This window comes from Alligator mississippiensis, chromosome 11 (assembly GCF_030867095.1).
Source record: "Alligator mississippiensis isolate rAllMis1 chromosome 11, rAllMis1, whole genome shotgun sequence".
NCBI lineage: Eukaryota > Metazoa > Chordata > Crocodylia > Alligatoridae > Alligator > Alligator mississippiensis.
This window is the reverse complement of record NC_081834.1, coordinates 14,913,869-14,937,443: the sequence shown is the minus strand read 5'-3', so window position 1 is coordinate 14,937,443 and position 23,575 is coordinate 14,913,869. Positions and strand designations below refer to the sequence as shown.

The following is a 23,575-nucleotide window of genomic DNA, read 5'->3' as shown; positions in this document are numbered from 1 at the left end:
TTACATCAAACACAGCTGACTCGTCTACACGTCCAACATCCTTCCCAGCCTTTTCCCACCCTCCTCATTATCTCTGTTAGTATCCAGAAGTCTGCTCCCATCTCATCATAGCCAGCCTCCACTGCCCATTTGTTAGGTTTGTCAAACAAGCACCTTCCCACTTCCATGCTGTCTCTCACACTTGTGAACATAGGCACAGCTGCCACCCTTAAAACTCACCATTGCCAAGATGCCTACAAAAATATGACAATGGTTGTTGTTGGTGCGGGGAGATCATATCTGATTATACTGTCTCACTATTTCCTTGTAACCCCTCATCTTCTTGCCAATTGTCTTACACTCAGCTTGTAAATTCTGGGGTCATCTATTGTTCTGTTTGTGCAGCATCTAACACTGTATGGTCTTGGTCCATGACTGGGGTTCTCGGGTGCCATAGCAATACAATCAGTAGAACACTTCTGACCTCTACGGCACTCCATCCATGATAACTATTGGCAAGAGCCACCCAGACAAGACTCGCTCTTCCTGAGATCTCCCACCTCCTCTATCTGCCAGTTGCTCTAAAGCATTAAAGTTCAGAGATTTCTCTTTGCTGCATCAGATTTGATGCAGGTCTGGCCAGCTGACCCAGGAGTCCCTGTATCTCATTCTCTGGGATCTGCAGTGAGAATGGGAGAAGGGATTTTTCAGGCTAGTCATGCCATCAGCTTTATGAATTTGATAAGACTCAAGTGAGCTGTTTGTCCAGTTACCACAGCAACTCACAGGCTCCTAAACCCATGCAGCTGGGAGGTGAGGCTTTGTGGTGTTACCATCTGGGGCAGGACTTGTGTGTCAGAGGATACACTCAAGGGCAGAGCACTGCCAGACTCTCTTGGCTCCTGGCACCCCACTGAAGACAGCATCTAACTGCCACTCTGTGAGTACTCAAGTGACGAGTGCGTGCCTTGCATGAATTCTTACCCGTGCTATGGAAACTGGGGCAGGTATCATCTGGAGCAATGATTCTGCCTTAATTACTCTGTATTTAATGTGGAAAACAGGTGGAAATGGGGGTATCTGGAGGGTGCTTGGGTTAGAAGCAAGGGGGTGGCAATGAGCTCCATCCCAGGGTGCTTTGGGTATGCTGTGGGTGGAGTGTGCATTGAAGTGTTGTTGAGCAGTGCTGGACACTTTTGTGGTGCCTTGGAATAGGGTTTGACTTTGTACTGCACTGATGGAATAAGCAGCAGGGATCTGCCTTCTGGGTACTCACTGCTGGCACTGGAGGCGATTGTGCTTTTTCAGTCCTGAACTCTGCCACCTCTCTGTCCCCCTGACCCTCCACAGCTCCAGCTAATCCGGCCCTGACCTCCCCCCTCAATTTGGCTGGGCCGCCTCAATAGTGACCTGCAGCCCCCTTTCCTGCTCCTCAGGACATGCCTGCTGTGGGGGAACTCACCCCACAGTGCAGTCAGCACATCTCCGCTCTGACATGCAGCACCTGTCACTCCTCTCCTGGGCTGAAGCCTCTGTGACTCTGTTGCAGACCCTCTTTTTAGTTGAAGGGAGGTTTTTTGGAGTTGCTAATTCTGATGTGTAACTGGGTAAATAGATAGCTGTTAAGTAATGCCAGGTCCCACCCACCAGTTGTGCGTGCTGCCTCAGCATAGCGTTTTGCTCCTACCAGTCTGGGTTGCAGGTCAGGAGACACCAGACAACATTGGAGCTGCCAGGGTGGCTGAGAGCAACTGAGTGTTGTAACGAGCACTGGGAACCCTGCTTTACAGACTGATGTGTCAGGATGGCAGCAAAGAAGAATTGGACAACGCAGAATGGAAGTGCCAAGGTGAGTGGAGGGGAAAGAGGTGGAGAACCAAAGATGGATGGTGTGATAGACCTCAGCTGGACCACCCCAGCTTGAGGGGGTGGGGAGAAGGTTTCTGATGCTGCCAAGAAGTGTTTGAGTCAAAAATCACAGTGCCTTGTGTTTCATTGGAAAAAAAAGTTTGCATCATGTTTTCATTAGACCTGGAACTGGAGCAATAAGGTATATCTGTCAGAGGGAAACAAGGACCTGTAGCAAACTTGGAAACTCAATAGTGCAGAGTCCAGAAACAATCTCAAGTGTGTCCTCACTTGACAACCATGATTTGCCTATCAGCAACAGAGGCTCACGTAGCTGGTTGTTTGTACCTTATCAGTATTTGCAGCATGGGCTACATACCCTCAGCTGTCATGTTGTGAATAACCAGAGCCACTGAAATTGCCCCACTGAAGAACTTACATGGTTGCTGGTTCCAGTTCAGATTCGAAATACCATCAGTTCCTATGTTTATTGTATTTACAGAGCCATAACCATGCTTGGTCACCAGTGGGACAACAACTGAGACATAGACTGTCTCCATTTCTCTCACCTGGTGATCACCTCATCCTCTTCTATTGATTTGCAATATGCAGTCCTGAAACAGTGCTCACATTAGAGCCACCATTTTGAGAGATGATGAGCCCAGCTAACCCCTCAAATCCAGGCAACTGGGAATAACCCTCTTCTTTGTAACATTCTCATGCTCCTTCTTTGTAATGACCCTCCTTCTTTGTAACATCTAAATGCTTAGACACAGGAGTTGAGGTAGATGTATTTTACTTGGATTTTAAGAAGGCCTTCGATACAGTATCTCATCCTATTCTCATAAATAAACTGAGCGGCTGTGATGTAGATGATTGCACGGTCAGGTGGGTGGCAAATTGGCTTAGGGGTCGCACCCAGAGAGTGGTGGCGGAAGGGTTGATATCGACCTGGAAAGATGTGGGCAGTGGAGTTCCACAAGGCTTGGTCCTTGGACCGGTGCTGTTCAATGTCTTCATCAGTAACTTGGATGAGGACATGGAAAGCAGTCTGTCCAAATTCACAGATGATACCAAATTATGGGGTAAAATTAACACACTAGAGGGTAGGGAACAAATCTAGGCAGATCTGGTTAGGTTGGAAAAGTGGGCAGAACAGACTAGGATGCAGTTCAACAAAGGCAAGTACAAAGTGCTGCACCTAGGGACAAGGTAGCAGCAATACATTTACAAGCTGGGGGATGACCTCAGCAGCACAGCATTGGAAAGGGATCTTGGAGTCATAGTTGACTCCAAGAAGAACATGAGTTGTCAATGTGACGAAGTGCACAACAAAGCTAACCACACTTTATCATGCATTAGCAGGTGCATGACTAACAGGTCCAGGGAGGTGATACTTCCTGTCTATGCGGCAATGGGCAGGCCGCAGTTGAAGTACTGCATCCGGTTTTGGGTGCCGCACTTCAAGAGGGATTTGGACAACCTCGAGAGGGTTCAGAGGAGGGCCACTCATATGGTTAGAGGCCTGCAGGCAAAGCCCTATGAAGAGAGATTAAGGAACCTGGATCTCTTCAACCTCAGCAAAAGAAGGCTGAGAGGTGATCTTGTGGTCCCCTACAAGTTCATTTGGAGGTGGGGGTGGAGAACAGCAAGGAATAGGAGATGTGCTGTTTGCCAGGGTACTCCTTGGAGTAACTAGGAACAATGGCCACAAACTGACAGAGGGTGGATTTAGGTTAGACATCAGGAAAAACTTTGTAACGGTTAAGGTTGCCAGAATCTGGAATGGGCTTCCAAGGGAGGTGGTGCTCTCCCCTACCCTGGGGGTCTTTAAGAGGAGGCTAGACAATGTACCTAGCTGGGGTCATCTAACCCCAGCGCTCTTTCCTGCCCAGGGCAGGTGCTCGGACTCAATGATCTTCTGAGATCCCTTCCGACCCAAACATCTATGCATCTATGATCAGCTTCATACACTGTGTTGTCATCTAAATTAGATGTGGGGCAGGGAGACAGGCAGAGCTTAAGGGATTTCCTTGTTCGTGTGACCATGAAATCCTTGCTTCACCTAGGAACAAGGTTCTGACACTGTTTTCAAATCTGAGCTGAGTTTATGTCTAAGAATTAATATAATTAGCCCAGCTGGGCTTCCCACAGAGCTCACCCAAGCCAGACCATGCTCAAAGACCTGCATACATGGTGCCCTACCCCTCAGACATGTCTCTAAGGTGCTCAAGGGATGGTTCTGCACAGTGTGGAGCTGGTTTGAGTCTTTACAGATTGTCCCATTCACTTCTGTTCTATCCTGGTTCTTATTTCTCCCCTGTACTTTGTCGATAGGAAATGCTAGAGGTAAAGAGGAAGGTCCCAATGAGTGCAGGAAGACATGGATCAAACAAGCACTGCTTTCTGTCTGCTGCATGCCCTTCTGCAGTGGGAGTTGTGGGCCTGGCAGTGGTAAGGACTGGAGGGACTTGTGCAGTTGTCGCTAGATGAACAGGGCCACCGACATTCCCTTTTCCACATTATTGGTTGTTCACTGTGCCCAGCCCCCTACCATGCTCTCTTTTTGCCACACACAGGAGAATGTGCTGCAGAGGGTCTTGCAGCTTCCAGTGGTGAGTTCAACCCGAGAGAGCCTTCAGAGGACGTATGCCAGCACCAAAGAGGCACACCCCCTCGTGGCTTCGGTGTGTGAGGCCTATGAGAAGGGCATGCAGGGAGCTAGCTCGCTGGCTGCCTGGAGCATGGAGCCTGTGGTGCGCAGACTGGAGCCTCAGTGTGAGTCTGTTGGGATCTTTCCAGCTGTGGGGCAGGAGGGTGCAGGGCACTGGAGAAGGGAGTGTGGGAGTGAGGGATTACCATGCCTGGGATGCTGAGGCTATGAAATTCCCCCTGCCTATAAAACAAGGCTGCCTTTGGGTGGTGCTGCCTTACGGCCAGAGCACAGGCCTGGGATCCAGGAAGGACAGGTTGTATAGCCTTGCTTTACTTCTTCAATAGCTGGGATCAAGTCACTTAACTGCTCTGGCCCTGTTTGCACATGTAACCCTGATGCCTTGCTGAAAGGGATGGGGGCGGTGCAGAGAGAAGAGCTGGGCTCATGTCTGTGAGCACCTGGAATATGAATGCAGTCATACATGTCCTAAGTGTTTCTCACATATTCTTAGGTAGGTGAGACCTGGGTTTCAAGCTTTGGCTGGGCTAATAAAAGTCACTAGAGATCTCTACCCATTATGGAGAGGGAAAGCAAGGGACAGTCCTCTCTCCAGGGACCAGCTGGAACAGCAGAAGGTAATCTGGGCTGGCAGCCAGGCTTCCCTTTACCAAGCCTTTTTAGCAGGGCCTGTCAACACCCTTATATTAGCCTCTCTCCTCCAAAGGAGAACCCCATCCAGAAGTGAACTGGGGAAAAAGCAGAGAAGGTTGGGACAAGGTCTCGTCTGCAGCTCCTAGTTTACCCCAGTTCCCCCACACTAGAGGGAAAAGCCAATATGTGAGGAGAAGGAGTTCAAAGCTCAGCCTGAATCCTGAACACTGCCTCCTGGTTATTCCTGGTTACCTTTCCCTCAGCTCATGGCTGTGACTTGTCAAAGCCATGGCCAGAGAGCAACAAACCCCAGACCCCTCTAGCCTCCTTCCGTGGAGCCACTACCCAGGCAAGCATCTTTCTTAGTAGCCCACATGCCCTCACCTTCTCACGGCCCAGCCCCAGCACAGGTAAGGACTGAAGGTCTTGAGAGCTTTGGGCCTTAGGTGTTGCTTGACAGTAGAGAGAATTAACCAGGTGGCCCCCTCTGACCAAGGGGGCCAAGCATGTCCTACATGCCTCCCTAGGACCCTGGCATTAGGTGAAGGTGGAGGGGTGCTAAGTCTGCCCTCCATGCAGCCATGGGAGGGGACAAGTACTAGTCCTTTAAGGCATATGAATTTGCCATTCTGAAAATGGCACCTCTAGCATCACAGCACCACCACTTAGCACAGCTCTGGGTCCACACATTTGGAGAGGCTGCCCCCAACTGCACCCTCTCATGGATCTGAGCACGCTCCCAACCACCAAGCTAATGTCTATGCCTTGTCTGGTTCAGTCAGTGCTGCCAACACCCTGGCCTGCCGGGGCTTGGATCACTTGGAGCAGAAGATCCCTGCCCTCCAGTATCCGGTGGAGAAGGTAAGTCAGACACTCTGGCTCTACCCCTACTCACCCTCTGCCCACTCCACTGACATACTGGAGGGATGCTTTATTTCTGTGGGACAGGGGACAGTACCCTGGGTTCCTGAAGCCAAGGAGCAGTAATTGGGCACTGTTGGGCTGTTCTGAGGCTAATAGTGCAGCTCTGAGGAACAAGCCCCTGAGGGTCACCCAGCAAGGGGTGAACATGGGGATGTGGGCTGGAGTCAGCATAAGGCATTGACCATCAGGGTCATGTCACATCTGCTCAGCTGCACCTGAGGCCAGGGTTCTCTACAATCTGTTGTCCCCCAGGCATCTCTGTGGCCCTTCAGACAGGGGCGGTGTTCCGCCCCACAGAGCTGCTCTAGCTATCTCCACAATAGTCTGGGCCTTAGTTCCAAATGCTCACTGTGGCCTCCCCACAGTGAGACCCCCCTAGCTGACTGGAGCACAGCATCAGGGTCTCTTCCATCTGTCCTGCTGCAGATTGCATCCAAGCTAAAGGACTCCATCTCCACCCCTCTCCAAAGTGCTAAGAGCACCATTGGCAGCTCTGTATTGGGGGCCCTGGACAAGATCCTGGGGCTGGCTGCTGAGGGCTATGAGCTGACCAGGAGCACAGCAACAAGCACAGCAGAATATGCCTGGAGCAGCCGGGTCAGCCAGATGGCAGCCACAGGGGTAGACACAGCTCTAGGGAAGCTGGAGAAGCTGGTGGCATTTCTCCTACCAGAAGAGGACTGTCAGCCAGGTAGCCCTGCCTCTCTAAGGGCATATGGGGAGAAGGTTGCCCCAGGGAGGGGCTAGGTACCATGGGCTCGTGGCAGATTTTCTTTTTGGGCAGACCCAAGGTCAGATCTGAGTGCCATGAAAACAGCTTTGGTGGAGGCTCTGCCCTGTTCAAAGCAGAGTCAAGAGTGTTTGTTACTGAGGATTAGAATAACATGGGAAGGGGATGGTTCTCAGGCCAGGGGTGCGGGCAGCACTGGGTGAGGGCTGCAGGACCTGATTGGCAAGGAGGGGTGGGGAAAGGGGTCCTGCAAGTCAGGACTGGGTGGCACTGGCAGAGGTGGGTAGAGTGCTGCTACTGGAGTAGAGGCTGGGAAGGGGTGGGCTTGCATCCTGAATACCTTCCCTCTTTCTGGGCAGACAATGGTTCCCTCACCCCTAGGTGACAAACACTGCCCCCTGGTATCCCTGTTGGGTTGATAAGGAGGGTCAGGGAGTGACCTGGGTTGTGTCTGCCCCATGCAGGCACCCAGCGGAGTCTCCAACCAGCTGCTGATCTTCCCACAAGGTGGCCCTGTCATCCCGGTCAGAGGCAGGCTCTCCTAGCATAGCAATGCACAGCCCTAGGCATGGATGATGGGGGCAGGTGGAAGGATGTGAAGGGGCTTCTGAAATGAAATGTCAGGAGGGAGAGGGCATTACTGAGCAGCGTGGGATCCACTCTATGGCTGGGAGAGTCAGGGTCACCTCAATGCCAAGACCCACAAATGCTGGAGCCCCAGGGCAGTGGCTGTTGAGAGCCTGGGCGATTTCCCAGGAAAGATTGGAGTAATGGGGGAGTCCCAAGCAGAGCTGCCCATGGGCAGGGGGTGCAGAGCAAGCTGCAGGCTGTGTGTGCTTGTACTGGTGACTAGCCTGTTCCCATGTTGCTCTGCCCTTTTGCCATTAGCTCAGAAGCCTGCAGGGGCACAAGGATCAAAGGCAGCGGCCTCCCAGGCACAGCCAGAGCTCAGCACTCTCCACAGGATTGGCACTCTGACCAGCACTGTCTCCTACCATGCCTACCAGCAGGCTGCCCGAGCCATCCAGCACACAAAAGCCAAGGGGCAGGAGCTGGCCCTGTGGATCCCAGGTCTGGTGAGTGCCCCTGCTTCGCATATCCCAGCAGCCTTGAGCCTGTTGCCATGTCTTGTGGGGATATCAAGCAACAGGTTGGCCCCTGGTTTGATCAGTCTCAAAATGTGGGTCAACCCCCGTCTCTGTACAAAGCCTCTGTGTCTCAAGCCACACAAACGATAGCTATAGTTTAAGGCAGGCCTTAGATTAGCTCTAGGTGCAGTGTGTCCTTGCTACATGGCAGAAGGCACAGCTCTGCCCCCCCATCTCCAAAATAGTTTCTAGGGCTACACTTACAGAGACAAGTAGCACTCCAAAGTAGCAGGAATACATCTGCCTGGTTGTCATACTGGTGTTCCTGAGGAGCTCCAAGTGCTCTTATTCAGTTCAGCCTTGTGGTCCTCTGCGGGGTAGGATGTGCTTTTTCTTTCTCTTTCACAGTGGGCTGCCTGGGAGCTGATTCCTCAAGTGCCTGAGGTTTTTGCTCTGGGCACAGGTCTGAAGCTCCTGGGTAATGTGGTAAGACAACTAATAATGTTGGGGCCAGGAATGTAACCCAAGTGTCTGGCCTCACTGTGCCTTCCTGACTGCTGAGGCCTCGCCTGCACTTCCCTCTCCTGGAGGTGGGACAGCATGGTTCAAGGTCTGACTCTTTAGATCAGTGTTTTTCAACCTGTGGCCCTTGGACCCCAGGAGTCTGCAGACTTTGTCTAAGAGGTCCTCAAAAGATGACCAATCAAATTGACTATATGATCAATCAAAGTATGTGAATACTCACACAATTCAAGAGGTCTTCACCTCAATTGAAACTTTTTTAGTCTGCAAAAGAGAATAGGTTGAAAACCATTGGTTTAGAGCATTTTAAAAGAAGATTAGAGTAATGGTTCTTACTGTTACAAATGGTTTTCTTCCATGCTCCAGTTTAAGAGTGAGTGGGCCCCAGCCCCTGGGTCCCTCTGGCGCATATTTTGCTGCCAGCTGTTTAATCCTCCCAGGCAGCCAGGGTCCTGAAGACATGGCCCCTGCATCCTCTGTGGCATCAGCACACATAAGACCCTGGCCCAGATGAATTATTTTTAGCTGGCTCTACATGGATATTGTTGATTAATGCCCCTGATGTGACCTCCTTCCCAGAGCAAACAGCCCAGCGGAAACACTGATAACATCAGGAGCAGGAAGACTCCCCCATCTTGCCTTTCCCTGAAGCTCCCTTGGTGCTGAGGCTGCCTTTCCCAGGCTTGCTAGAGCCCCAGAGCCTTCTCTGCCACCATCCTAGGCATGTGCATGCCTCCTCTGGCTCTCCCAACATCATGTCACACCCCTAAAGTCCTGGACCAGGGTGGATGTTCTGAAAAGAGTTGAGGCATCTGTTTTGGCCCTGGCCCTGACCTGATTTCATCCCTAGGAATAATGTCTCAGTCTCCTAACACCCTAACTCTGCTTCAATGGCGTTCCTTTCTGGGGCACAGCTGTGCTGTACTTTCCACCCCGAGGGGGCTGCCTTTCAGTTCTGGGTGAATACTCCCTGCATATCCATCAGCTCTACCACAGAAACAGAGGAAGCAGAGCTGAGAGAGCCAGTGTGGTACTTTGTTATCCCACAAAGTTCAACTTCTGTGGTGGTGCCTGAGCCCCACAAGCCACAGTCCCGCAGCCCCTGAGGTGCTGGGCCAGGAGCACCAGGGAAGCTGAGACATGGAAAGAGCTGGGGTCATAGTGTACCCTAATACAGCTACCCCATCCTTGACTCTGGACCAGGGTCTTTTTGTTGTGCTTAGCTTTCCCGCAGGAATTCAGAGCCAGGCACTGTGTGAGGGCAGTCTGACCTCTCTTCTTCCTCCTGCCCATCTGCCATTGCCACAACCAGCTGCAAAACACTTGGGCTTGGGAACCAGTAGCAAGTGTGAGGGATGAGAGGTGGGAACCCCCAGTATGAGCAATGGCTCTTTGCTCCCTCTGCAGGGTGGTATGGCCAAGCAGAGCACAGCCAAGGCCCAGCAGGTCCTGAGTGATGTGCAGCATGCAGCTTCAGGCTGGCTGAGCAGGCGACAGAGCAAGGAGCCAGAACAGCAGCCAAAGGAGATGAAGAAAAAAGAAAGTGAAGCCAGAGAGGTACAGAGATGAGCAGAGCCGTGAGCCCAGCCCAGATGGCTCAATAGGCAACCAGGGAAGGGTCCTACAGTCCCCGCCCCCCTCTCCCGTCCCCCACAGCCATGTTCTTGGGCCAAGGCAACTGTGGTGGCTCATAGCACATCCCCTCAGGGCTCTGGGCCATTGGGGAACAACTGAGGCTTTGGGGGGGACAGGATCCTCCTCCAAAGGGATTTGCTAACAGAGCTGAGCAGAGAACCTAGGAGCCTTGGCTCCCAGCATTGTGCTCTCACTGCTAGATAACACTACCTCAAGTGAAACTGGTTCTGTTTTGAAGTCACTCTGTGCCCCTGGCCAGACTCCCTTTGCCATATATTTCCAGGAACCAGGCTGAGAAGCCCTGGTAGGCTCCTCCATCCCTGCCTCCTTCCCTCATAGGCGGCCCAGCCCCTCTACTGGCATCTGGCACAGGGATGTTGCAGGCCTAGGGTTTGTGCTAGCAGGGTGACAGAAACCTAAGTCTCTGTGGTCTCCTCAGCTGGTAGAGAAGCTGGAGTGACCCTGTCCCACAGTTTCCCCCTGGAAAAGGGAGGTGGCAGTCTCCATGCCAGGCAGATACAGAGACCCAGCCTCTTTTTGTCTGTCTGAACTGTGCTTGGTGCCCAACAGGGCTGTGGGGTGCTTTGAAATCCCTGCTAGCTGCCTGCGATGCTGCGGGACTGCGCAGATCAGAGCAGGGTGGCTGGGGTATCAGGATACCCTGCTGACATCCCCTTTGCCTGAGGGTGTCCCTTGCACTCAGGACTTGGAGCGTGGTGGTATGGAGTCACAACTGCAGTGCTGAGAGCCAAGGGACACTTGGAGGCTGGCTCCACTGGCCTTGTGTTGCCAGAGTGGGACTGAAAAGCTGGCTCAGGGCTTGCTGGAGTGGAAACTGGTCTGCTGGGACAAGGAAGAAAGGAAACTGCCAGCAGGGGGGTGCAGATCAGCACCTTGCACCTCTGCCCCCACTCCCAGTGCAGTAGGGGGGAGTCAGACGGATAGAAAGGTAGCCTCAGCGTGGAGACAGGCAGCTTGGTCTCTGGAGGCTGGGAGTGAGGAGTCAGTGAAATGCAATCTGCTCGGTGCTGCTGTGGCTCCAGCAAAGCCAGTGACACTGGTTCCTCACCTTCCCCACGGCCTTGGGCTGCTGGGGGCGGCACACTCAGAGGCAGAAGGGGTAATGGGATAGGGCTGGAGAGCAGAGGGGATACCTGGGGCCTGCAGCTCTCCCACAGGGCTGTGCTTGGCACTGACTGGAGTGGCTGGGCTGGTTTCTCTTTGCAGAAAGCCGAGAGCAGCAGGATTCCAAGCCTAGTAGGCAGCATGGCCCAGACACTGCAAGCTGCCTATCTCCCCGCCATCTCCAGCATGAAGAAGGTCCCCTCTGCTACGTGGGATGCAGCTGGGGGACTGCTCCAGCTCACCCCCAACAAAGCAGCTTCCATAGCCAGAGAGAAGGTGGGCGCTCTGGGGGGAACCCTGCGCAGTGCCTTGGGCATCCTGTCCCACTATGTGCCGGTGAGTTTATCCTGTACTCAGAGAGCTCTTTGTCTGCACTGCAGGAGAGAGGAGAACTGTATGAGGGGTCTGGGGCCAATGTTCCCACCCATCCGGCTGAAGCCTCTCATGGCCTGGGACCTGCCTCTTCTCCCACCCCAGATGGGAACCCTTCCCTGTTGGGCCTCCTTTCTGGAGTGTGAGCAACCCTCTAGCGGCTAAAAGATGTGACCCTGCAGTGCTGACCTCACTGCCAGCCCAAACCTGTTTTGCTCATAACATGCACAATCCATGGGAAGGAGGCTGGAGCCTTCCCTGGTCTTGGGGAGCATCATGAATGATGGACCCCAGAGTCTGCCTACTCTGGACATGGTGCAGGAGGGTGCTGTGAGGCAGCCCAACCCTGGCCTGCAGCCCATACTATTCTGATCCTGGCTTCTGTGCACATGGCTCTGCTAATGTCCTTTATTGGTGCTGCTCTCAGACTTTCTGAGATCTCAGCCTCTGAGAAATTCCTGGGAAGGTGAAAGTTCAGGGAGAGGACCCCCACCCCACAAACACACACACAGAGCTGATTCCTGCTTCCCTCCCAGGGCTCCCAGGACATTAATCATGTGTCCATGGAGACACAGACTGCCCCATGAATGACCGCTGGGTTCCTCTCTCTGCCCCCTGCTAGGACCTGTCTGGGGTCAGGCTGCCCCTAGCTGCAGACTTTTCCACTGAAAGGCAGGAGGGACTAAGGAGCATAGACAAGGACCCAGAACTGGAGGGAGGAAAGGAGAGGAGAGAGGGATTGCAAGGGAGGGAAGTGGAAGGATCCCTTTGAGGGTGACAGTGGCATGATCAGATCAGCATCTTGGCACATAGAGACTCAGACAGCAGCTCCCAGAGCTGAGCCCCGGCGATGTGGCAGGCATCAGGCAGGTGCCTAACTGGTCATTGTTTGTAAGGGAGCCAATGGGAATCCATGAATAAGGGGGTTCCTTGCGTGCGGAGGTCCTTCAAAATGTCTACGAGAGACCAAGGCATCTGGGGTCCCGTAATTCTCCAGGGTTCTGCCAGCTCAGTTTGTTGGGAGAGGGCTGGAGGTTGCCCTTCTCTGGCTGCTCTTTGTAACACTGGCCTCATGAGCAGCTTTTCCTACCCTACACAGAAAAGATCGCCCATGGAGATGCTGCACCTGAGCTCTCTGTGAGCTCCAGGATGGCTCATGTTAAATACAGGCCAGATCCTACTCAGCACTTTGTCCCTGTGACTATGAACTCCTGCCCCAGGTTGGGTACTCCGTACGCCCCCTAGGCAAGGAGGGCTTTTGCCTTTGGGAGGAGACCCCAGGAGCAGACACACACCAAAACTACCTGTTCTACATCTTCCATCACAGCAGGAAGAGAAACTCCAAGTGAATGGGCCCTAACCCCTAGAAACCAAGGCCTGTGCAGCTAGGGGCAAATGGGCCTGTTCCTAGATGGGCAGCTAAGGTTCCTGGTGCTCTCCCGCTGATGCGTTGCATCTCCCTGTCTCTGGTGCAACTTTTTTGGAGACTGAATGCAGCTGGAGGGAGCCAGTCCAATTTAGTCCTTTGGGGGTCAGAGAAGCAGGTCCAAGTCACTTAGAGGCTTGGGACTGAGAACAGCCGATATCAAAGTCCCCTGGAACCAGAGGCAGGCCTGGAGATAATGCTGCCAGGCCAAACCTGCCTCCAAGCTCTGCTCAGACCAAAGGACCTGCCCCTGGTCCACCTCATCCTTGGTGGCTCTGACCGTGCTCTGCTCTTCTTCTGGTCCAGTAGCTTCAGAGACCTGAAGTGACCAGTCAGGCAGTCAGTTGTGAGTAGGAATGCATGGGAGGAGGGGAGGTCATCCCACAGAGTACCTTGCTGAGAGAATGGGCTGGTGGGGCTGGTCTGGCTGCCCCCATCTCCCACTGTGCTGGGGGGAAGCAGGGAGGATGCTGCAAGGCCAGGGAGGGCGTCTGCAGGAGCCATACTTTGCAGTCTTGGCATTCCTTACCCCCCAAGGCCCCTGCGCCAGCTCCCCAGCCTCCTCCCAGCCCTTTTGTTTGTGTGGGTTGGGTTTAACTACAGTAAAAGCCATCTCAGCCCTGCCTGGTGCTCAGGGATTTAGCTAAAAGGATTAATTCCCCCTGGGCAGCATGCTCCAGGTGGAAGCCTCTTTGGGATGGCAACTATGACCCCTTGACAAGGGGAGGAGGAGCTTGAACCTGGCAGGGGGAGTGGGGGCAGGTGGCTGGGTCTCCTCCATTTCTGCTAGCAAATGGGGCTTTCATCGAGAAGCAGTCAGGGAAGGAGGGGTGAGATGGAAGGCTAAAGTTGCCCATCATCCTTTCTTTCCTCTAGCACTTTCCCTCCAGCTGCAGTACCAGTGAAATGCAGTCACCTCTGGAGAGGGGTCAGTGGGAGCAATGCACTGGGGCTGTGAACACCAGTGAGCCCCAACTTTGATGCTGCCTCAGCATAGATCTGACAGGAGCATGTGGCTGTTTCCTTGGTACCCAGGCCCCCTCCATCAGCCAGTGCCTGGGGCAAAGCAGTGCTTGGGGCAGGGCAGGCTGTAGCCAGCTGGCAGTGAAGGGGCCCCTCACTGTGGGCTGAGGGGGTGTTAACGCATGCACTCTTTTGCTGTTCAGCTCCCCAGCCTGCAGCTGAAAGAAAAAGAGACTCCATGTGGGAGCAAACCCATCCCTGGTCTGCATAAAAGAAAGGAGGGCTCCAAGCCAGAGACTCCCCTGGCCCAGGAGAAGGTCCTGCTGAGAGTTGAGTGGCGGGCCAGCCGGGGACACCATCCCCTCTCCTTCCTGGATCTTGAGGATCCCCTCTTCCTGCAACCATTCCCCTTTCAGCGCCAGACGCTGCATCGGGCCCTGGCCTTAGAGCCTGAATACACAATCTCCCGCAAATCCACCTTCTCCCCCTACAGCAGCCGGAGAGTGAGCGAAGGTTCGCACCGCTTCTGTTCAGAGCCCATCTACACCAGGGCTCACTACAGCAGCCTCTATAGCACAGCCATCAAGAAAGACTGAGTGGGAGGGCTCCTGAGCCCGCTTGCTGCCTGCTTAGCATGTACCAGCCTACAGCCACTGTATGTTATGCTTCCCCTTGCAAGCGATGTGGCATTGGATTTAGCATTAAGATCCTACCAGTTTAATTTCCTAGATGTGCTCTCTCCCAGTGCATAGAGAGGATGGGGACTTGCTTGTCACCTCTGGAACTAGGGTCGGGTACAGTGCAAGGGCAGAAGGAGATTGAGTTTGAAGGTGCCTATTCCATCCCTCCCCTAACAGCAGTGTGGTTGTGGGGCCAGGTTTCTGCATTGCTGTAACAACTGAACTGAAACAAAGGCCGACCTAGTAGGGAAACCTGCTGGGCAGTGAAAATGGAGGTAAGATGAGAGCAAAGGTTTGGTTTGTATCACAACCTGTCTCTTAAATGCATCCCACCCAGGTGAGGCACATAGGGCCATGCCCTTTCTGCTTCTTTCTTCCAAGAAGAGGTAATCAGAAAAGGCTCCAAACCTCAAATTCTGTTATTTTACAGTAGCCAAATTAAGAATGCAATGGCTGGTCTGTCCTGTGTTTGATGAAGGAGTTTGGGCTTTCAGATATATGTTGTGAGCCCTCTTGGGCCCAATTTAACAAACTACATGGTGGGTCTTTAACAAAAATAGATTTTCCCAAGAGTGCATTGGTCATCATAGTTAAATAGGCTGTGAGACATTTATCCCACAAACTACCCTGTAAATGAAGCAGACAGGCTGTGGGAGGGGGCCCCTCATGCTTGCGATGGGGCTTTGACAGCTATCCAGTTGGAGGTGGTTTCATAAATGAGCAGGAAAACATAAGAAGAAACAATTTATCTTGGAGGAGAGCAGAGTAGCCCACAGAAGAGGGAGAAATGGAGCAAGTAGAGACCAGAGGAGAAAAAGAGGAAACAGAGAGAGTGGAGAAGGCCAGAGAGCGAGAGCTGAAAAGGGAAGGCACTGGGAGGCCTGGTTGCTTGTAGCTGATCCTTCTTCAACAGAAGTAATTGGCCATGGACCTTGTGTGGGTGGCAGCTGTGACAGGGACCTGTGTTCAACTTGAGGCCCCCTAATCAGAGCCACTGGCTCTTCAACTTCTCGCAGCAATAAATGTTCCCCACTTGCTTTCTACATGACTTTCTCATTTCTTCCATGTGAGTCTCAGGGACAGCTGCCTGGTACATACATGGGTCCTGAGTGACTGGCTGATCCTGGCACTGGAGAGAGACAGGAGAAGATAGCTGTGACCCCTACTCCTCCCCACCCCCCAAATTCTGGAGGTGGCTACATTAAACCAGCCCCAGGAGCTGCTCCAAGTTGTGCTCGTCTTTCTTACCCACAGGTTTGCAAGCAGGCTGCTGGGTGTGCTTTCTCTGGGGTGGAGGTAGTGGGGAGCAAATAGGGTGCGGCATGGTCCTGAGGCTTTGAGTTGGGTATTTTTGCTATCCTCCCAAGCCATGGGAAGGACACAGCCCAGTTTGGGTATAGCAGCAGCTGAAGGGAATCTGCTTCCATGCACAGCCCTTCCAGTGCAGGGCTGTGTGCACGAGGCAACAGTGTCTCTCAATGAAGAAGCATCAGAACCTGCATCAGGGCTCTGGATGGCTGAGTAGCCAGGCTCAGGCTCATTTCTGTTGAGTTTCACCTGGATCAGGGCCCTCATTAAGCAGTAATAGCTAATGGAACTGGACCTTTCTGACTTGACCTGCTGGAGGAGACTTGGTCCCCCTACTAGCAGTCATCTGCCCAGCTCAGTGGGAACTGCCTGTGTGCCCCTCCTTTAGAAACAGACCCAAGGCTAGATCTACTCCCAACTGAAGAACTGGAAAACAGATAAAACATAGCAGCCATCTATCCTGGCCAGTGGCCAGTGCATCCTTGAGTGTGTGTGTGTACAAAGACCTGGTAACCATAGCACAGCCACTGCCAGGGCTTGTGACTGGTGCTCTGCCCACCCTGCTGTAAATGGGTACCTGGTTACAGAATTTTCTACATGGGGACTCATGAAGGCAGAGCTGAGAGGATCAGAAGTCATAACATGCTGAGGGTGAATGCAGAGCAGTGCACAGGCACCACAGAGCAGATTGAGAAGTCCGCCTGGCTCATTTCCAGGCTGGTAAAGCAGCACACAGCTGTCAGAGCCAGCCTCAGAAAGCAGCTGCAAGGGCTTAGTTAGTCCGGGCTGTGGGTGGAGCAGAAAGAAAACACAGGTCTGCATGAGGCTAAAAGCTGCCAGGGCTAGCACATTTAAGACACAATACTGTCTGCAGTCAGCAGAGCACACGAGAGCAAGATGGTTCACATCCCGTCCTTTGACTCCCAGCCCGAATGACCCTGTGCCCATTTAAAGCTGCGCTGATGGGGACAGCTGTTTTGTGTCCAGAACAAGGCCTCCAACTCCTCCTTTCAAAGGCACAAACAGATGCTCTGACCACTCTGCTACCACATGCTGGCATGCAGCAGAGAGGGCTCTGGATTAAGAGGGAGGGGGTCAGGGCAGGAAGGTCTAACCTGAACGCAGAAAGTGCCTGGTGTTTCCGCCCTCATCGTGGCAGACACCAGGGCAAGCTAAGTAAGAGCAGTCACCCTTGGGCACCCACTCCAACACACAAGACTCCCTTGCAGCAGACACAGCCACCAACAGCCAGGTGCTTCTGGAACAAGGGGATTTATTTAATTTACACACCATATCAGCACAGAAATTACTGGGTTTACAGCCACATCCTCTTATTTACACTCAGGGACTGTGAGGCACCAACATCACATGGCAGGAGCCTCCCAAGGCACTGGTGAAGGCCATGGGGCAGGTTGAGGGGAGCATTCTCTTCACATTCAGGGTGGAATGGGGCTTTCAGGAAGAAGCCAGATACCCTGATCCATTCAGACTTCAGCCCTTCCCTACATAGCTTCCTTCAACCCCAGGGGGTAGGTGAGCACTGAGCAGACAACCCATGCCTCCTGAGAACCCAGGACAGATGCACCATATCTTGCTCCACAGTTCTGTGTCCCGGGAACCAGCCAAGTCACTGTATCTTGCCCCGTTTTACGTGTTTGGACAATATGTCATTTTAACCAGAGATGCCCATTGTAAGTAAAAGACCAGGAGGAGAAGCTGGTTGGCAAGGGTAGCTCTAGGCACCTAATCACACCATAACAACCTGGTAACCAGTTAAGATTTCACAGAAGAGGAATGGAATGGGATGCTGGAGAAGGGCTTCGCCACAAACTAAATCCCAGCTGAAAATGCAAACATCTGAGAAGCCAAAGAGCATGGAAGAGGAGACTGCCACCTGCAATCAGCCTATGCAGATTGCTCTTCGTGTCTTTTCCAGAGCTACCTTAGCTCTGGAAAGGGCCAAACAGTAAAGGTACATCCTCTGGTGCCACCTCCAGGTGGGACTCTTGAGGCCAGGGTGCCCTTCCCTGCTCTATAATAGACTTCCTGAGTGACTAATCTCATATAGTTTCAATGTACCTCACTTACCTCCCTGCACAATGGGACTCCCCCGCCACATGTGTCTGTTGTGAGGATGAACAGCAGACTGGGAACTGCTCACATGCTACAGCAGTGGCGTCAGAAACAGCCACAGGCCAGGTGTGTGTTCCCAATGACATAACTCTGAGGAATGGAGGGCTAAGAGGAAGAAAGCCACTGTCCGAGAAGGATGGCCACTCCTCCATCCTCAGCTGTCCTAGCAGGAGAAGGCAGGACAGCTGAGGGCCCATGAGTGCAGAGGGTGCAAAACCATCAAGAAGATACCTTGGAGTTTTTCAGTACTGAGAAAGCAGTTACATAACACAGTAAAACCAAGGGGCACCTAGATGTAGTAGGATGAAGAGAGCTCAACACAATGGGGCCCCAACCCTGACAGAGGTCTCTAGAAGTTGCTGTATTATATATAATAAATAGGAACAGGGAAATATAGGAATTGAGGAATTATCTCCGCAAAGGAAAAGTGGGAGCTTGGGACATTTATAGCTCATCACAGGGCAGTGTGCAAGTAATTGTACAAAAGTGCTCCAGCCCCCTGGGAATGGACAGGATGGTCTCCCAGGAATCAATATGGAAAGGGTCTATGGCCAAAGGTTGCAGTGAGCCTATATTGCAGCAGGGGCAGTCTCCATCATCACCCTGAGGCTGGAGGCATTGGTGGGGGGGCAGTTTACTCATTCAAACATATGCCCCCCTCCATGGGCACTGGGGGATTAATTTAACAATGGAGACCAGGCACAGTGGCATTCCCACCTGAAAGCACATGGAGAAACAATGCCCAGGCTCCAACTCAGAGCGAGTCTGTTCTCTTCCGGGCAAACACAGCTGACATACTCTTTACGATGCCGCGGATCCCAGTGCCCCTCTTTGGTGCCAGCTTGGCCTCACAGAAGCGCTCAGCCAGCCCCTGGAAGACCATGAGTGACCCGTGATAGGCCTCGGCCGCAGAGACTTCATAGAACCCGCAGTCCACGGACAGCGCCAGGAGCCGCCCCTCCTCGCTGGAGACCACCCGCTGGTGATGCAAGTCCCGTTTGTTGCCCACAATGACAATGGGCACCTTTTCCTGGCTAGTGGCTTCCTTGGCTGCCTTAATGAACTGGACTTTGGGGTGCAGGATGTTGAAACTGGCACGGTCACAGATGCTGTAGACCAGGATAAAACCATCTGCCCATTGGACCCTCTTCTCCTCTGCAGAGCTTTCATCTGCTCCATCCTGGGAAGAGAGAAATGGGGCAGGGAGTTGGATATAAATCAACAAGCCACATTTGGTGAATCTGGGGAGCAAGTCTATGCTGAAAAGGGTCGTGGGCAATGTTCCCTCTAAGAAGTAGCAGTCCATGAGCGCACTGCCTCAGTCCAGCGTGGGACACTTATCGAAGGGGGATGGAGGCCGGGGGCTGGAGCTGGGGGCTGGGGGCCAGAGGCTGGGGCTGGGGGCTGGGAGCTGAAGGCTGGAGCTGAGAGGCTGGGGGCCGGGGGGCCGGAGGCTGGAGCTGGGGCCGGAGGCTGGAGCTGGGGGCTGGAGCCGAGAGGCCAGGGGCTGGCGCGGGCTCCTCCGACTCCGGGGAAGTGCTCCGCTTCCCCGCATCAGGGCCAGGGAGTGGAGCACTTCCCCGAAGCCGGCGGAGCCCGCACCAGCCCCCCATCCCAGCCTCCATGCCTGCCTTGCCTCACCTCAGGGAGGAGCCACTGCCTGCCCCAAGTGAGGCTCCGCTGGCTCCGAGACACTGTGGAACACGCCCACTGAACAGCAGACAGTTGGTAGTGGCCAGATCTGACCTGGAAACTCCAGCTTCCAGGAGAGGGAGTCCGATCCTGCCCTCCATCAGCACAGGGGCTCCTGACTGCTGGACACCAAGTCACAGCCTTAAACTGAACTAACCCAAAGGGAAAGGTTTCACCTAATTTCCCACATCCAAACCAGCCTCTGATCTGACTGTCACCCTGGAGGGGATGGGAATTTTCTACTGGCATTATAGAAGAATGAGCTGGCATCATACAGCAATTCACTGCCCTTCTGTGCAAAGCATCCAGGCTCAAGACCAGCTAGATGGTTCTGGCTCCTTTTGGTGGCAAAGACTCAGCACCTCCCTGTCTTTGGGTAGGTTATCAAGGGCTGGGGGTGAGGGAGGAACAGTAGCACATAACAGGACAGGGAACAAGCAGCTTCTAGCAGACCCTACCAAAGAGGCTAGAACAACAGGGAGCCAATTCCTGCACTGATGTAGTTTGGGAATGATCTTTACTGTCTCAAGTCCTCTCCGATTCAGGCAGGTGAAGCCATACCCTAGGAATCTCAGCTGTCTCCAAACAATCTGGCTGGTCCAGTTGTGCTGGGAGACCAGCAGGAGCAATTATAGCTGGCTGATGCCTCCAAATCCCAATTTGCTATTTGAATTTCTTAGCAAGGGGAAACAAACAGCTCTTCTTGGAGTACAGATGTGTTACAGCAGCAGCAGCAGGGCTCTCTTACCTGTGAATAAGAGAAATCCCAAATGTGGAAGAGGATCTCCCTGCCCTCCACAGCCAGGCTGTGGCTGTAGATGGATTCTGCCAACAAAGCACAAAGACCCTTCAGAGAGAGCTGTGTCCTGTCTTTGTGAGAGTCCCTCTGCACCCAGCCCTTTCTCTCTGCTGCACACACACTCCTCTTTAGGTGGGGGACTGTTCAGGGTAAGAAGCAAGGCACCCACCACGCACCAGTATGCTGGCACTGAGACCAGAGGGTCTGCCACGGAGTACCCCAAGATATCTGGATCTACCCACTCCTGTTGCCCTTGAGCCAGTGCACTTGCACCCGCATGCCTGCTAGCTGCTACCTGGAGCTCCCTCCATTTAAACCTGAAGCTTCCAAGCAACAAGTTCAACTCACAAAGAGAGACAGGCAGCTGGGAAACAGCCAGATCCTGGAGAAAGAATTAGTTACACAAATCAGGACCTTTGCAAAGTGGTGGATCTACATCCCACAAGGACAAGATGCTGGCACAGCACTTACTCGTATCTCCGTATTCCCCAATGAAGCGCCTGGTGAGGAAGCGCACAGTCAGGGCTGTAAAGGGAACAGAAAACAAGGAATTTAAATGACCATGTTAGGTCCCTAGCAAGCCCAACTCAGCACCAGCCCAGAGCTACTTCCAGGCACCGGCCAATCCACTCTGCCCTGGGACATCCTCCACATTAAGCTCTCTCTGAATTTAGAGCGAGCGCCCTGTTTTTCCTTCTTTCCTTGTCTTTGTGCAGAGGATGAAGGGGTCAGAAACTCTCCCAGACCTGCATTACAAAGGACTGCAGCTGACAAGAAAGCTTTTTCACTTACAGACTATGCCACCCTGAGCTCCTGTGCTGTCAGGGGCTCCAGTCTGCTTCTTCACACTAAATCACAGATTTCTGAGATGCAACGAACTAGCCAGGTCCCATCTCTGTTAATGACCACACAACCCTACAACCTGCTCTCCAGTTTGAGTTTAAAAAGTCCTTGGACATGTAGTTCATGTCTCTTTCCTTGGAAGACTTCCACAGTTCACAGGCTCTTGTCTGAAAGCTTCCCCTGTCCCATCTGCTTTCCTGCTCCTGCCTTGGCAGTGAAGTGCTCACCTGATTTCCCCACACGGTCTGCTCCCAGAACTAGCACGTTTGCTTCCATTCTCTGCATGGCAGGACTGGGCACCTCAACCAAAGACTGGGGGTCAGGGGTGAAGCTGGCACTTCTGCGCAGAGGGATTCGGAGAACCATTTGTGGAGCTCTCGCTGCAGAGCCTGACACTCCTCTGCACTGCCAGGCTGAATGACGCCCGCCCCAGAGCAGGGGACAGTGATCTGCATGGGCCATACCACTCCCAGGGATGGAGGGGTGACAGCAAGAGCTGAAGGCTTAACCATTCTTTGTGAGATCCCCCAAATTAGAGACCAACTCTATTACCGGTCAAATCATCCTAAAAGAAAGCCCCTGAGCCATGGTACCAGGGTGCTGGGAGGGTCCTGATGGGGACAACATGATGTTAAACTGTTCTCCAAACCAAACCCAACACTGGATCCTCAGCTAGCTGGGATGGGCACCCAGTCTCTTCTGCACTTCAGGCCTTCAGACCCCGTCTCTGGCCCAGCAGGCTGCCAGGCCTCTTGCTTTTATTTCAGAGCTGCAGCGTGAACGATGAGGCCTCCGAGCAGGGAGATAGGATTGTCTTTTGCCCTGCCCACAGTGCTCTGCCAATGTCCCTCCATCGCGACATGCAGGGTGCCCTGCTATTTCAGCACTAGCCCCATGACCTCAGTCATGACACGCAGCCCTGACCTCCTGCCGTCCCCGCGTCCCCACTCCACATCACCCCAACTTCCTCTGCCAACACACTCTGTCCTGACTGCTATCCAAGAGCTATTCCACACTTGCAGGCAGGGGCTGCCAGCCATGCCACTATGTGCAATGCCTCTGCAGTGTGGAGAAACAACCACTGGCTGAGAGCACCAAACTCGTTCTCTGCAAATTTAACCGGTTGTCCACAGTAGTCTCAGCCTGTGCCCCTGCCCAGGACCCTCTGGCCAGGGTTGGTACTGCAATGAGCAGGTCCCTGGCCCCAGCGAGGATGCTACTGTGGAGGCCCCTTTGTACCAAAGACACTGGCACTGCTTCAGTCTGGGGGGCTGGTAAGTTTACCTACCGTTCCCAGCCCTCTTGCACTCAACCCCACCTCTCTGACTCCCTCCAGTCACTTCCCCGCCAAGTTTTTCCCCACTCCTGCTACTACATCAGCCAGGGTCGGGGTTTTTGCCTTCCTTAGAAGTGCTAGGTGTTGGTTGCAGCCAAAGCCAATTGTGACTGGGGTGTGCCATGCTCCTGCTGGGACTTAAACCTGGAGATTGCTGGCTAGATAGTCTTGCCTTCTGCTCAGGGTCAGGCCATATCTGGGGTCAGGAAGGAATTTTACCCCATGGTCAGATTGGTCTGGACTATGGGGCTTTCTATCTTCCTCTGCAGTGTGGCCCTCTCCTTCAGATTTCTCCAGCATATTTTAACAACCTTTGCAGCAGCAAGACATTATAGCCACCCTCATGCCCCTGCTTTACCCTTGGCAGGTGAGGGCACTGGGCCTGGTGGCTGTGTTGACTGTGTAGGGTTGCTAAGAGGTTAGACAAGTGCTTCTCACCTGGTAGGGGAAATACCGTGACCACTAAGGTGGGGCAGGGGATGGCTGCTTTTCTGGTACATGGTAGTACCCAGGCAAAGCTAATGCATAATTACTCTCCCACTTTCATTTCCAGTGGGAAGATCTTGGCTTTACGCCCACTTTATGGAACGGGGAGACTTCCTGTGGCCATATGGCTGAGGGCAAGCAAAATCCGGGGGCAACTGAATTCCAAGCCTCCAGGCTTGGGCCTGCATGTAGGATGCCTGCCAAATGATTTGGAAACATCTGAAGCCCCAGGTGGGGGTGAAGGATGTTTGCCGGTAGTAGGGCCATATCATGGTTCTTAAATGACTCACGGATTTGGAATTGATTTGGCTTGGAACATGAAAAATTTTGCGTAAAAAAAACCCAAAAAAACTTCTCAACCTTTTTTTAGACTCAAGTC

At 53.1% G+C, this 23,575-nt stretch overlaps 2 protein-coding genes across 4 annotated transcripts; one reads left to right on the top strand and one right to left on the bottom strand.

Moving 5' to 3' along the window:
• The first annotated feature begins 78 nt into the window (after positions 1 to 78).
• On the top strand, positions 79 to 15,822 carry PLIN1 (perilipin 1). 3 transcript variants are annotated; one of them, XM_059714596.1, is made up of 9 exons: positions 83 to 1,828; positions 4,165 to 4,281; positions 4,407 to 4,605; positions 5,913 to 5,995; positions 6,485 to 6,749; positions 7,677 to 7,864; positions 9,806 to 9,955; positions 11,261 to 11,494; positions 14,123 to 15,822. In XM_059714596.1, the coding sequence occupies exons 1-9, from the start codon at positions 1,784 to 1,786 to the stop codon at positions 14,513 to 14,515; spliced, it is 1,674 nt and encodes a 557-aa protein (XP_059570579.1). In that variant the 5' UTR covers positions 83 to 1,783; the 3' UTR covers positions 14,516 to 15,822. The 3 variants fall into 3 exon arrangements, with proteins under 3 accessions (XP_019333466.1, XP_059570579.1, XP_006258143.2); XM_019477921.2 differs by lacking the exon at positions 9,806 to 9,955 and having other exon boundaries at positions 79 to 1,828; XM_006258081.4 differs by lacking the exon at positions 4,165 to 4,281 and having other exon boundaries at positions 85 to 1,828.
• Positions 15,823 to 17,163: 1,341 nt separating this feature from the next.
• On the bottom strand, positions 17,164 to 22,051 carry LOC102559594 (ras-related and estrogen-regulated growth inhibitor-like protein). Its single transcript, XM_006258084.3, has 4 exons — positions 21,602 to 22,051; positions 21,003 to 21,056; positions 20,481 to 20,557; positions 17,164 to 19,220 (listed from the first exon to the last, which is right to left on the bottom strand). Exons 1-4 carry the CDS (start codon positions 21,834 to 21,836, stop codon positions 18,795 to 18,797), a joined length of 792 nt encoding a protein of 263 aa, XP_006258146.2. The 5' UTR covers positions 21,837 to 22,051; the 3' UTR covers positions 17,164 to 18,794.
• Positions 22,052 to 23,575: the final 1,524 nt, after the last annotated feature.

Bases quoted from the DNA above. Each gene is read 5' to 3' on its own strand.
- PLIN1 (XM_059714596.1), top strand. From the start codon at position 1,784: ATGGCAGCAAAGAAGAATTGGACAACGCAGAATGGAAGTGCCAAG. The intron at 4,606-5,912 runs GTGAGTCTGTTG...TGTCTGGTTCAG, and splicing joins GCGCAGACTGGAGCCTCAGT to TCAGTGCTGCCAACACCCTG. The intron at 11,495-14,122 runs GTGAGTTTATCC...TTTGCTGTTCAG, and splicing joins TCCTGTCCCACTATGTGCCG to CTCCCCAGCCTGCAGCTGAA.
- LOC102559594 (XM_006258084.3), bottom strand. From the start codon at position 21,836: ATGGCCCATGCAGATCACTGTCCCCTGCTCTGGGGCGGGCGTCATTCA. The intron at 21,057-21,601 runs GTGAGCACTTCA...TTCCCTTTACAG, and splicing joins AGACCGTGTGGGGAAATCAG to CCCTGACTGTGCGCTTCCTC. The intron at 20,558-21,002 runs GTAAGTGCTGTG...CTTTGTTGGCAG, and splicing joins TGGGGAATACGGAGATACGA to AATCCATCTACAGCCACAGC.